The 12,552-nt window shown below is 49.6% G+C and overlaps 1 protein-coding gene across 5 annotated transcripts in view; it reads right to left on the bottom strand.

The window, feature by feature from the left end:
* Spag1 (sperm associated antigen 1) overlaps nt 1–12,552 on the bottom strand; it is a 47,347-nt gene that overhangs the window by 1,433 nt on the left and 33,362 nt on the right. For all 5 annotated transcript variants that reach the window (XM_040730449.1, XM_040730447.1, XM_040730448.1 and 2 more), the window contains 5 exons: nt 12,384–12,536; nt 10,153–10,316; nt 7,092–7,224; nt 4,724–4,850; nt 999–1,139 (listed from right to left, as the gene is read on the bottom strand). In XM_040730449.1, the coding sequence (XP_040586383.1) occupies nt 999–1,139; nt 4,724–4,850; nt 7,092–7,224; nt 10,153–10,316; nt 12,384–12,536 (718 nt within the window). The remainder of the gene's footprint in view (nt 1–998; nt 1,140–4,723; nt 4,851–7,091; nt 7,225–10,152; nt 10,317–12,383; nt 12,537–12,552) is intronic.

Below are 12,552 nucleotides of genomic sequence, written 5' to 3'. Positions count from 1 at the left end.
GTTACACGTAATGTGACCTGAGAGCTGCACATAGCATGTCAGTGCAAGTTCTAAGTGAAAATAATTTTTTTTGAGACATGGTTTCTCTGTGTAACCCTGGCTGTCCTAGAACTCACGCTGTAGATCAAGCTGGCCTCAAAACTCAGATAGCTGCTTCTGCCTCCAGAGTGCTGGGATTAAAGGTGTGTGCCACCACCACATAGATAAAAAAATAAAAATTTTAATACATTATAAAATACATAATTTCTTTAAGAAGAAGTTAGGGCAAGAAGTTTTAAAAAGCTATCCTACACTAAAAACAGTTTCTATTTTTATGATCAATTTTACATTCATTTTCATTTCCTTATGTTTAATAAAGCGAGCCTACATTTGTCATTTCTCTTAGAACAGTTATTTTCTTGACCCAAGGGGAAAACAGTCCTAGGTTCTCACCTGCTGCCCCTTACTGGGAATGTCAGATCATAAATACGATATCAGCATTCATGGATTCACAGGAGCGTATGTCCTGACATAGACTCATAGACGGATGACAAAGCAAACAGGGCTTTCTGTAGACATGATGCCCAGGCTCTCTGGAGAGACGAGGGACCAGGAGTGACTGCATGCCTTTGATCCCAGCACTAGGAGGCAGGGCAGGCAGATCTACAGAGCAACCAAAACGGCAGCCTGGCAAAGCCCCCACCAGAAGTGCTTTGCCTGGCTAAGGATGAGCTCTGTCTTCTCCAAATGCCGACCCCAAGAGAAGCCTGTGGTCTACAGCTCCCAGGGCACAAGCCAGGCTGAGGCGACAGTGAGAGCAAGAACTGCCCTGACGCAGACACCCACTCTCCATGGCTCCTGCTGAGAAACACAGTGACTAGTGGCACATCCAAAGACAGATGTTCACTGACAATCAGAATAAACAGAGATCTGGTCTGGTAGAGCTCACAGGAATAACCTTAGGATTCGGCATATACAAAGCCTCAGCAAGTGCTTTCAAAGCGTCTGAATGCAAATACCTCTTGGACTTGGATTCTCCTCCTCTCCCTCCCTTTGCTGGGAGGCGCCGTGCCAGTCTTAGCGTCCGGGGGCCTGGTTGCCTCACCCGCATCTGGGTGCAGAAGATCCTGACTCGGGTCAGCTGAGCTTTCCAGGCGGTTCTGGAAAACACAAGACAGGATGGTTTGGATTAGCCTGGGTGACGGCGGTATGTGCCATTGACCCAGTGGGCGTGGATGAGTCCGCTGTGAGGCAGAAGTGACTACATACTACGGCAAACCTCCACAGTGGTGGAGAGGACACAGGTAGTCTCTATGTCCTCTGTTCTAAGCACACCAGGCACTCACTCCTCTGCTGAATGAATGAATGAATGAAACAAGTGAACTCATTAGCCCCGAATTACTTTCCTTGTTGCCAGAAGGGTTTATTTCGGCTCACAGTGGCCAGGGAAGGTGTAACAACGGGCTATTGGCACAGGCATCCACACTCGGGAAGCAGAGAGAAACAAGTGTCTATGCTCACTCAGTCCAAACCTGCGGTCCATGAAACGCTACCCCCCAGATTTAGGGTGGGTCTTCCCAGTTTACCCTAATCTAGGCATCTCTCACACGCCCAGAGATGTTTTTCCCTGGTGTGTTAGTTAGGGTTTCTATTGCTGTGACAAAAACACCATGACCAAAAAGCAAGTTGGGGAGGGAAGGGGTTTTTTGGCTTACGCTTCAGCATTGCTGTTCATCACTGAAGGAAGTCAGGGCAGGAACCTGGAGGCAGGGGAGCTGCTTACTGGCTTGCTCAACCCACCATCTTACAGAACCCAGGACCAGCAGCCCAGGGATGGCACCACCCACATGGGCTGGGCCCTCCCCACTGATCACTGATTAAGACTGATGACACTGGCAATAATGAAGCCAAGTTGCTAACAATCAGGGTGGGGTGATGGCTTCCTGGGTACAGCAACATATGTGACTGAGCATCTAGTAGTGACTCTGCATTCCTACAGAGATGGGACGATGTCAGAGGGCAGCCTCCATTGTCCTCATGGCCTGGAGAGATGGCTCAGGGGTGAAGGCTCTCCATGCCAACCCTGACCACCTAGGTTTGGTCCCAGGACCCACGTGGTTGAAGGAGAGAATCCACAGGTGACCCTCTGACCACTTGTGGTGGTGTGCACACACCCAAATAAAAGTGTAATAAACCATGTTTAAAGGAAACAGCACAGGGCTGGCGAGGTGGGTGAAATCCTGCGTGTGCCACACAAACCTGATGGCCCGAGTTGGGTCCTGGAACCCACATAAAGGTGCAGGGAGAGAGCCAAGTCCATCAAGCTGCCCCTGGCCACGTCTGCGAGGTGGCACACGCCAACATGTGTTTTTTAAAGATACAGTGTAATCACATGTTATGGTAATAGTATTAAACTGTTGAATTCTTTACTACGTACTGTTCATTTTGAACGTTTGGGCCTTGCAGACTGCTATGTGGAGAAACTGAAGCCGGGAACCATGTCTGAAATCTAATTGACAGGAGCTAGGATATAATCAGTCCTCAGTAAGATAAATTCTGAATAAAAGCCAAACATGTAGATATCTGTTCTTGCAAAGAACTGGCACACACACACACATCACAGTGCACACACCCCTAAAGACAGCTGAGAACAAGCTCTGCGCAGCCTTCAGCTTGGAGGTACAGGCAGGGAACCTGCCACGTCTTACAAAAGTCTCACCACATGAAGGGCCGGACACTGAGTTTCCTTGGCATGGAGCTCAACCTACCGAGCAGATAAGCTGCCAAAGCCAAGCCGGAAAAACAAGCTAAGGGGCATAAGCGAAGGAGAGAGCTGCTCCAACTCGATGTTATCTGTGTGCATCATCACAGACATAAAATTCCGGACCTTGTTAGAGCTGCTGACCTTCCACCGGCCGGAGAGGCCAGCACGAGCTACCTGCTCAAGGTGTGGCCCTACAGAGTACACACATCACTGGCCCAAAGCTCAGGGTTGAGTCAGTGTTGAACGAGTCTCTTGAACCCAGGGTGCCACATACCATCTAGAAATCGTTACGGGGGCTTACGGGTTAGAGTGCTGCTAGCAAGGGGTGGATGGTGCTGGCATAGCATGCACTGCAGCCACCGCCCCCTCCCGACCCCCAACAGCTGCATCTGGCCTGGCTGCTAGTCACAGGCCTGGCTCTGTGCAGGCTGAGAGGATGCAGGATCTACAGAGACCTGATGAACCGGTCCTCACAGAGGATGCGGGATCTACAGAGACTTGATGATCCCGTCCTCAGAGGATGCGGGATCTACAGAGACCTGAAGATCCAGTGCTGTCCTCTATTATCACCTCAGAGACCAGGAGGCACCACTCCCCCAAGACACTTTATACTGTTTTGTCCTCCCAATTTTACCTTCAACTAATGTTGAATTAATCCTCACCTGCTGTTATGATTTGAATCCCCACTCCCCAATTCATAGTTGAAGGTCTAACTCTCGGTACATTAGAATGTAGTCATGTGGAGAAAGGGTAGTGAATGAGGTGTGCCAGGGAAAAGAAAGGAGGAGGAAGGGAAAAATGGAAGAAAAAGGGGCTAAGAGACATTTAAGAGTCCGTGGGAGCTGGGTAGTGGTGGCGCACACCTTTAGTCCCAGCACTCAGGAGGAAGAGGCGCAGGTGAATCTCTGAGTTCAAGGCCAGCCTGGTCTGTAAAACTAGCCCCAGGACAGGCTCCAAAGCTACAAAGAGAAACCCTGTCTCTAAAAACAACCAAACAAAAAGAATCCAGTGGGAGTCTTCATGTATCAATTATCTTCTTAGTACTTGGGAGGCTGAGGCAGGAGGATTGCCAGTTTGAGGCTAGCCTGAGTTATATAGTGAGTTTCAGGCTACCCCATGCTAGAGTGAACCCTGTCTGAATAAGCCCCCCCCCTTCTCCAGAAAATACATTTCAGGAAATGTATTCTGCAGTAGCAGGTCCCTGGTAATGTTATTCCCTACGAGTGAACAGTCAGTGACCCACATTGCTATGCAGAACACCACGTGGGAGGTGGAGACAGGAAAACCAACTTCAAAGCCAGGCTCTGCTATCTAGGAAGTGAGAAACCAGACAGACAGACAGACAGACACACACACACACACACACACACACCCTACCCTGTCTTTATAAAACAAAGGGAGAAGATTGCCATTCAGGAGAGTTTGCATGAGGAGAAGCATGTTTACACAGAGCTTGCTTGCCTCACGGTATGTTGTGAGAAGAGCATCCTGTGCAGTTAGTTCCACGGGGCATCAGCTAAGCTAGCTCAGGGCCAGCCCACTGTAAACTGCTACATCTTGGCTACATCTCTCTGTTTCCGCTGGGTGGCCCATGAGCCATCAGGATGCCCCCCCCCCAACTGCAATCTTTGTTGGGAGCCAAAGGCATTGCTAGTGATTGTTTTTGTTGTTGTTGTTTTTCTTTGAAAGTTTCCTATATTTACACAGTAACACAGCGGCAATGAGCCATCTCCCTTAAAGTGAGCATTCCCTGAAGCCTTAGGAAAGTAGAGCTGGAAAACTGTAGCCAAAATGCTCCCTGTGGACTGCAGCCGAGCAGGAGAGGGAACTTAGAAACTACCGGTCCACACTGCAGGTGAGGGTGGAGTCTGGGAGTCGGCTCCGGGATTTTGGTGTATACCAGGATTCACGATCCCGACATTCACACTCAGTGTTCTGTTCAGAGATGCGATTTACACACAGAGACAGAGACGCCCTCACCTCCAGTCCTTTCTGGGCGAGCGCTAGTCTGTAACAGGCTTTCACGTTCTCTCCGTCTATCCGAAGCGCCTGGTCGCAGTCCAGCTTCGCCTCCTCAAACTGGCCGAGCTTCAGGTAGCAGAGGGCTCTAGCACAGCGCAAGGAGGGGTAAAGGGAGCAGTCAGGGTTCAGACAGCTGGGGCTGGGACGTCAGCTGTGCTTAAAAGCGCAGCTCTTGTGGGGAACCAGAGTTCACAGCTACCTGTTACCTTGCTCCGGGGGATCTGACACCTGCTCGGACCCCTGCACTCATGTGCACACACACACGCATGCACGTTAAAAAATAAAATCTAAAAATAACATTTCCACAGTATGCTTAAAAAGAAGGAAAAGCCGGGCGTTGGTGGTGCACGCCTTTAATCCCAGCACTCGGGAGGCAGAGGCAGGCGGATCTCTGTGAGTTCGAGGCCAGGCTGGACCGACAGCCTCCAAAACAATACAGAGAAACCCTGTCTCATAAAAACCAAAAAAAAAAAAAAAAAAAAAAAAAAAGAGAGAGAGAGAAGGAAAAGTGCCTAGTGAGGATCAAAACCAGTGCCTTAAGTCTGTTTTGAGCCACAGTTGCTTCGGCTGGGACGTGACATGTGAAGTCAGGAGTGGCGCTCTCACTGGGATGACGTGACATTAATGGGGGGGGGCGCTGTGAACAAGACATACCCTGACTCCAAAGGAGACGCAACAAGGCGGGAATCAGGACAGAGAGGAGCATCTTCGTAAAGTCTGTAAAGGGCTCTGGAAGCACAGCCGAGACCCGCAGCAGGGCTTGTGGGGCAGAGCCAGGCAGAGAGACTGACCGAGATACGTTCACCGAGCTAGAGGCAGGCAGATGGGCGCGCGAGGGGAAAATGACAGGAGAAAGGGGCAGAGCGAGGAGGGAGGCAGAGGACACAGCCTGGGCACAGCCTTCCCGGGGCGGAGCATGACGGTGGGGGAGGGGTGTGGCTGGGGGAGGGGACAGGCCACATCACCAGGACCCTGTTCACCCGTGCTTCATCCGGAGCCGAGCATGTCTGTAACAGACGGCCCTCTGCTCGCACATGGCAGCTACGACTCCGGGAGCGAGACAGGAGGGAAGGACAGAAGGCAGGGGTGCGGCAGGCATGTCAGAGATAACGGGGGGGGGGCACCCGGGGAAACTGACACCCGCTCTGGAGGGCAGGAGAGGCGGGGCCACCCGAGGTTACCGCCTGCTTGGGAAAGAAAGGCCAATCAGCATCTCCCGTAAGGAAGATCGGAAAACAGATCCGGGAGGCACAAGGATAAGAGGTGAGGGGGGCGGGTGCAGACAGAAGTGAGGGGGGGATGGGTGCCAGGAGGGATGAGCACAAGTCCGGGGCAGGGATGCGGCCACCAGACAGTGGGAAGCCTGCAGAGGGGAGGACCAGGCTTTGAGCTCTGTGCCACTGTAGCCACGGGCACAAAACGGTCTTCAGAGAAACCTGAGCGGTTTCCTGGCCACTCTGCAAGAGCTGAAGGAGAGGGGAGAAACTCTCGAACTTAGTGGCAGGGAAATGAGTACAAGCCACCCTAAGAGGCCGGGCAAGAGTCTGTCTGCGGGGTGGGGCGGGTGGCCCGGCAGCTGAGTCCTTGCAGGGGACCCTCGTGGTGGCTGACAGCCGCTGGGAACTCCTGTTCCATGGGGTCAAAGACCCTGTTCTGATCTCTGCAGGTACCATGCATGCTCGAGGTGCACACATCCAAACAGGCGAAACGCTCACACGTAAATAAATAAATAGACTTTACGGGAGGGAGGGGCTAAATGATGTAAATCCAGTACTCATGTGTGGAGATTCTCACAAAAAGTTAACAATTGCATGACATAGCTAGAAAAACGCTTAAAACTGATTCTTTATTCTCCTAGTGACTGTCCTGTGCCTTCTCCCATCAAATCCCTGAAGTATTGCAGTGTTAAAGACAGTTCTAGAACCTGCCAGTTCTTCTACACAATGTAAGAGAGGCTTGTCATTAGCACTTTAGAATAAGAGCATTTTGAAGGCGATCGGTCACCCCCATGTCCCAGCTCCCACGCTGGACAGAGCTCAGGCCCAGCTCGCTGCAGCCTGGCCAGGCAGACAGTGCAGGGCCAGAGGAGGACCAGCTCAGTCAGCAACAGTGGCCAAAGGGGCCTCGTCATTGGACCCTCATCTTTCCCAGCCCCTCTCTCCAACTGAAAGCCCAGCTCTTTCAGAGACACCCGAGACCGCCTGCATACCGATTCCTAGGAGCATTACGCAGAACTGGCAATGAATTTAGGCGAATCTATCAAAAGTGATTTTAAAGCAATAGGAGCTATTCACAAAAGACCTACAGAATCCCACGAAGAACTTGCCTGTTTGTATAGATGGCACACTCCTTGCTGTTAATTTTTAAGCACTCACTGTATTTACTAATGGCATCCTTATAGTTTTTGTCCCTTACAAGTTGATTTCCTTCTTCCTTAAGGACTTGAAACATTTTTTCATCTATGGGAGCAATAAGATAAAGACATAGAGAAATCATTCCTGGGAGTACATCTATAAAAGCTTAAGAATAATTATCAGTAATTATCAATAATTATCCATTGCAGAGTCACACGTTTGCACACCACGAGGAGCTAAGCTAAACAGAGTAAGACATAAAATTAAAGAGGAGAAGCTGCTGGGTGTGTGAACAGTTAGAACACTGTTCCATGTGAGCAATGTGTTACACGTTTGGCATGTGTTCTTTTCTCCTCTGGAACCCTGGAGACACAGGAGCAAGAACCATGCATGGGCGAGACGAGAGAACCAGGCCATGAGGCAGAGTCTCAGACATGGCTGCTTCCATGACTTCACGAGGCCCGCAGCTTCCTGCAGTTGGGAAGCATGCCGTCCTTTGAACACTTGGGTAGTAGTGCTTTAGACATTCCATTAAGCGGGACTTAGGGCAGAATAAGTCTGTGAAATAGGCTACTAATACGGTCAGTGAACGGGCACGGTGGTGTGCAGACCCGCAATCCCAGCACTTGAGTGGTGAAGGTGGGAGCCCAGCATTCAGGGTTACTCGTGGTTCCCCATCATGTTAGGGCCAGGCTGGACTATGTGAAACCCTTACTCAAAAAAACAAAACAACTTCACCAACCCCACATCTGACAGGACTGATAACCAAAATATACAAAGAACTCAAGAAAGTAGACAACTACCAAATCATCAGATTAAAAAATGGGGTACATATCTAAACAGAGAATTCTCAACAGAACAATCTCAAATGGCAGAGAGACACCTAAGGAAATGCTCAACATCCTTAGTCATCAGAGAAATGCAAATCAAAACCACTCTGAGATGCCATCTTACATAGAGTAGAATAGCTAAGAACAAAAACACCAATGACAGCTTATGCTGGAGAGGATATGGAGACAGGGGACATTCCTCCATTGCTGGTGGAAATCAGTATGATAATTTCTCAGAAAATCAGGGATCAGCCTACCTCAAGACCCTGCAATACCACTGCTAGGCATATACCCCAGGGAGGCACAAAGATATTTGCTCAACTATGTTCATAGCAACATTATTCATCATAGCCAAATCTTGGAAACAACCTAGATGCCCCTTAACTAAAGAATGGATAAAGAAAATGTGGTATATTTACACAATGGAGTACAACTCAGCAGTAAGAAACAATGACATCCTAAAAGTCACAGGCAAATGGACAGAACTAGAAAAAAACATCCTAAGTAAGGTAACCCAAAACCAGAAAGACAAATACAGTATGTACTCACTCAAAAGTGGATATCAGACATAAAGTAAAATATAGACAGCCTACACAACCCACAATCCCAGAGAAGCTTGAACCCTCTTCCAGAAACGGAAGCAGATGCAGAAATCCACAACTAACCAATGGGTCAAGCTCCTGGAGTACAATCGAAGTGAGGGAGGAGTGATAATATGAACAAAGGAGTCAAGACCGTGATGGGGAAACCCACAGCATCAGCTGACCTGAGCTAGAGAGAGATCACTGACTCAGGTCTGACAAATGGGGAACCTGCATAAGACTGAACTAGACTCCCTTAATATAGGTGACAGTGGTGTGGCTGGGACAATATATGAGGCCACTGGCAGTGGGTCCAAGATCTAACTCTAATGCACAAACTGACTTAGTGGAGCCCATTCTATGTGGAGAGATACCTTGCCCAGACTAGACACAGGGGAGTGGTAGGTGGGGAGGCGCCTTGGTCCTGCCTCAACTAGATGATGTGACAGACTTACTAGACTTCCTAGGGGAGGCCTCACCCTGTCTGAGGAGCAGATGGGAGGAAGGGGCGAGAATGGGGGGAGCAGGAGGAGAGGAGGGAGGGGCGACTGGGATTGGAATATAAAAAGTAATAAAATAGTAAAAAAAAAAAAACAAAAACAAAAACAAAACCACAAAGCTTGGCCAGAGCGATGGCTTAGGGGGTTAAGAACCCTTGCTGTGCTTGTAGAGGACCAGGGTTTGGGTTTTGGCCCCATGCCAGATGTTTCAGGCCTCTGTGGGCACCTGTATTCACACGCCCACGCATACTCTGGTTTTTAAAAGCTAGGGCCTGGAGAGATGGCTCCGTGGTTAAGAGCACTTGCTGTCTTGCACAGGACCTGGGTTCGACCCCCAGCACCCGTGTGGTGGCTCACAGCCATTTTAACTTCAGTTTCAGGGGATTCGATGCCTTTGTCCGGCCTCTTCAGGTCCCAGACACATACGTGGTACACATATGTACCTCCAGGCAAAGTACCCACACACACAGAAATCAGCAAACCTTTAAAAACAAAAGACCCAGTAAACATCTGACGAATAACACTGAAGTTTTAAAGCCTGGTGTGGCGTTTACCCAGCGCCCAAGTTTTCCTACCGTAGATCTGCACGTTGTCATTTGAGACTGTGTTATTTGTCTGCGCAATGTGTGTATGTGACTTGTCCCACAGCAAGCACGTGGGGGTCAGAGGCAGTTTTGGGGCAGTCTGCTCCCCCCTCCACCACGGATTCTGAGGGATGAACTCAGGTTTGCACGGCAAGCACTTTTACACACCAGGCTGAATCCATCATCATCATCATCAATATTATTACAGCAATGTCACTTCGTCACATGGCTTCCTGGACGGCTCAGTTCCTTTTCTTCCTCTCGGTAATGCCGGCTCCACACTAAGAGGTGGCCATCGGCCTCCACAGGCAGCCCAGGGGCCACGTCCCGTGGGCGTGCGCCTCCATTTACTCCTGGGAGCCACCTCGCGCCTCGGTTCCTCCCTGCCCCCCTCTCCTGTGCACACAGGAGGTGACATCGGTCGGGTAGCTGAGAGGAAGGAAAGCCCGACCCCAGGTCCCACAACCAGCTCAGGCTCCGCCCCCTCGGCTGCAGCCCGGGAATTTGCTCCTGTAGCGCAGGGTGCAGTCCTCCCCACCTGTGGTGCCCGGCGGGCAGCCGCTGGGATGTAGCTCTTGGTCTGGGGGCTCTGCAGCAGGAGGCCGAACTTGGGGTGGCTCAGACGCGGTGGGGACAACCGGGATGGGTGGCAGACTCTCCCGCCATTTTGGTCCATCTAGCTCCATTAATATTTTTGTTAATCTGAAGAGAGAAAGGTTTGATCAAGTATCAGACTGCGTGCCCTGCGGTGGTGGCGCACACCTTAAATCCCAGCGCTCAGGAGGCAGAGGCAGGCAGATCCCTGAATTCAAGGCCAGCTTGGTCTACAGAGAGAGTTCAAGGACAGCAAGGGCTACATGGAGAAACCCTGTCTCCGAAACGCAATAATAGTCATACTGACTGAGCTGTAGCTAAGTGTGCTTCCTTGTAGAAAAACACAGTCCATATAACTGTTTCTAAGGGATTTTTAAAGGTTGGCATTAATTGCTTAATTAGACCATTTCCTTTTCCTTCTTGGGTTTTTGTTTTTGTTTTGAGATAAGGCCTATCCCATCTTGCCCCCATGAGCTTTGAACTTGTGACTCTCCTGCCTGGCTAGCTGAGAAACATGGGCCTCCAGGCACAAGGAGAACATTTTCTACTCAAAAGAAAATGTTAATATCTGTTTATTTGCTTAAAGTTTTCAGCATACAATTATATTTTTAAGTTTTGAAAAAGTGAGACGTGCAACTGAAACATTTAGGACTGGGAGAAATATCCCCCGTGACCCTTAGCCAGTTGCTGAACTGGCAATGTGTTACTCTCGGAAGCAGCTTGGAGTCCTGTGGGGTTCTGTGCTCAACTAAAACTATTCCCCGCAGTGGCTGAGACAGACTGGATGAGGGCCAGCTTCTCCCCTTCTTTTTAAGATGATTCACTTATTCTTATTTTACGGTTGTGAGCTGTAGCGTGGGTGCTGGGAACTGAACCCGGGACCTCTGGAAGAGCAGTCAGTGCTCTTAACCACTGAGCCACCTCTCCTGCCCAGATCCTGCTGCCCCTTAAGCCGCCACTGCGCCAACACAGCCCCATGAGCTCTTTCGATTCTCAACGTGTCCACTGACATTCTTCTTATATGAATAAGAAATATCAGAGTATTACACTAAGGCCTTTACTTAATGACCACCTTAAAATTCAGATTAACATTGTTGGTTATCACTTTAACATATAGAGGGTGAGCACAGTGGTACACTCCTTCAATAGGAGCATGAGTTCAAGGCCAGCCAGGACTACACAGTGAGACCCTATCTCAAAGTAGTTTTTTTTAAAGTAAAATTTAGATTTAAAAGCAAAATCGGGTTATTTCTTTGGGACAAATATCTGGTTTCAAAAGACACTTCCCAAGACTGGGAGATTGGCAGGTAATTAGTGAAATGCATTCATGTTAGTTGGGTCTATAATTGCATATACCTTTTGCATAAAAAAGTTTTATATTTATGTACAGATGATTCATGCGTCTCCTGAGGTGCTCAGATCCTTCTGGAGTTGTGCTAGGGCCCTTCCAAGGCACTTGAGAGAGCTCTGTACAGCAGCCACGGCCAGGCCTGCCTCTCCCTCTACAGTCCCCGCACCCCACCGTCCAGCACACTGTCCCGTCCCCTAACTGTCCTCTAGCTTGCTGAGAGACAGCGACCACACCACCTCTGCCTTTTGTCTTCTGCAGGGTGTGTGAGGCATGGCACACTAAGACCAGAATTAGTCAGAAATGCTCGAAAAGCTGCCATTTGGGAAAAATGGAATAAGAAAATATAAAATACAATACATCACTAGGAAATGCTATCTGATGCATAGTTTTTTGATTTTTACCTGAATATTCATGACGTCTGTGTTACTAGGGTTTGAACTCAGGGCCATAAGCTACACTCTCAGGCCCATAGTCTGAAGATTCTTGCCTCCGTGAGAGATTGTCTATGCAGTCTGTCTACAGCACCTTCTTACTGGCCTGGTGTCACTACTGACTTAGATGTCCACCTTTAAGGAGGACATGGAAACTGTACACGCGGTGCTGTCAAAATGAAGTAACTTCACAGAAATAAACACAAGACGGAGAAGCTGAGCCAGGGGTTACGGAGGGATGGTTAGGAATGGAGTTAGGAAGAGGGGACCATTCATGTACAGTGGGTGGGGACCTGTGACAAACTTGACAGCGTTCTCAGAGGAGGGGAAGGGAAGAGCTTGACCCTTTTCTGACGGACACAGACCCTGGAGAGCAGCCTCAGCCTGAATTACCTGTTGGCACTGTCGCTTGCCAGCTGGATCCCGGCGTCCATCTGCAGCACTGTCTTATAGTCCACGTAAGCCTTCCCGTATTTCTCTATGGTTTCGTAGGCCATTGCTCGGCGCAGAAGAGGCTTCACCGAGAATGGGCGAAGTTCCAGAGCCCTAAGAGGACAGAGTT

The sequence above is a fragment of the Mesocricetus auratus genome, unplaced genomic scaffold, assembly GCF_017639785.1.
Source record: "Mesocricetus auratus isolate SY011 unplaced genomic scaffold, BCM_Maur_2.0 Super-Scaffold_100023, whole genome shotgun sequence".
Taxonomy (NCBI): Eukaryota; Metazoa; Chordata; class Mammalia; order Rodentia; family Cricetidae; genus Mesocricetus; species Mesocricetus auratus.
The sequence above is the reverse complement of the archived record's forward strand: the minus strand, read 5'-3'. Positions and strand labels throughout refer to the sequence as shown.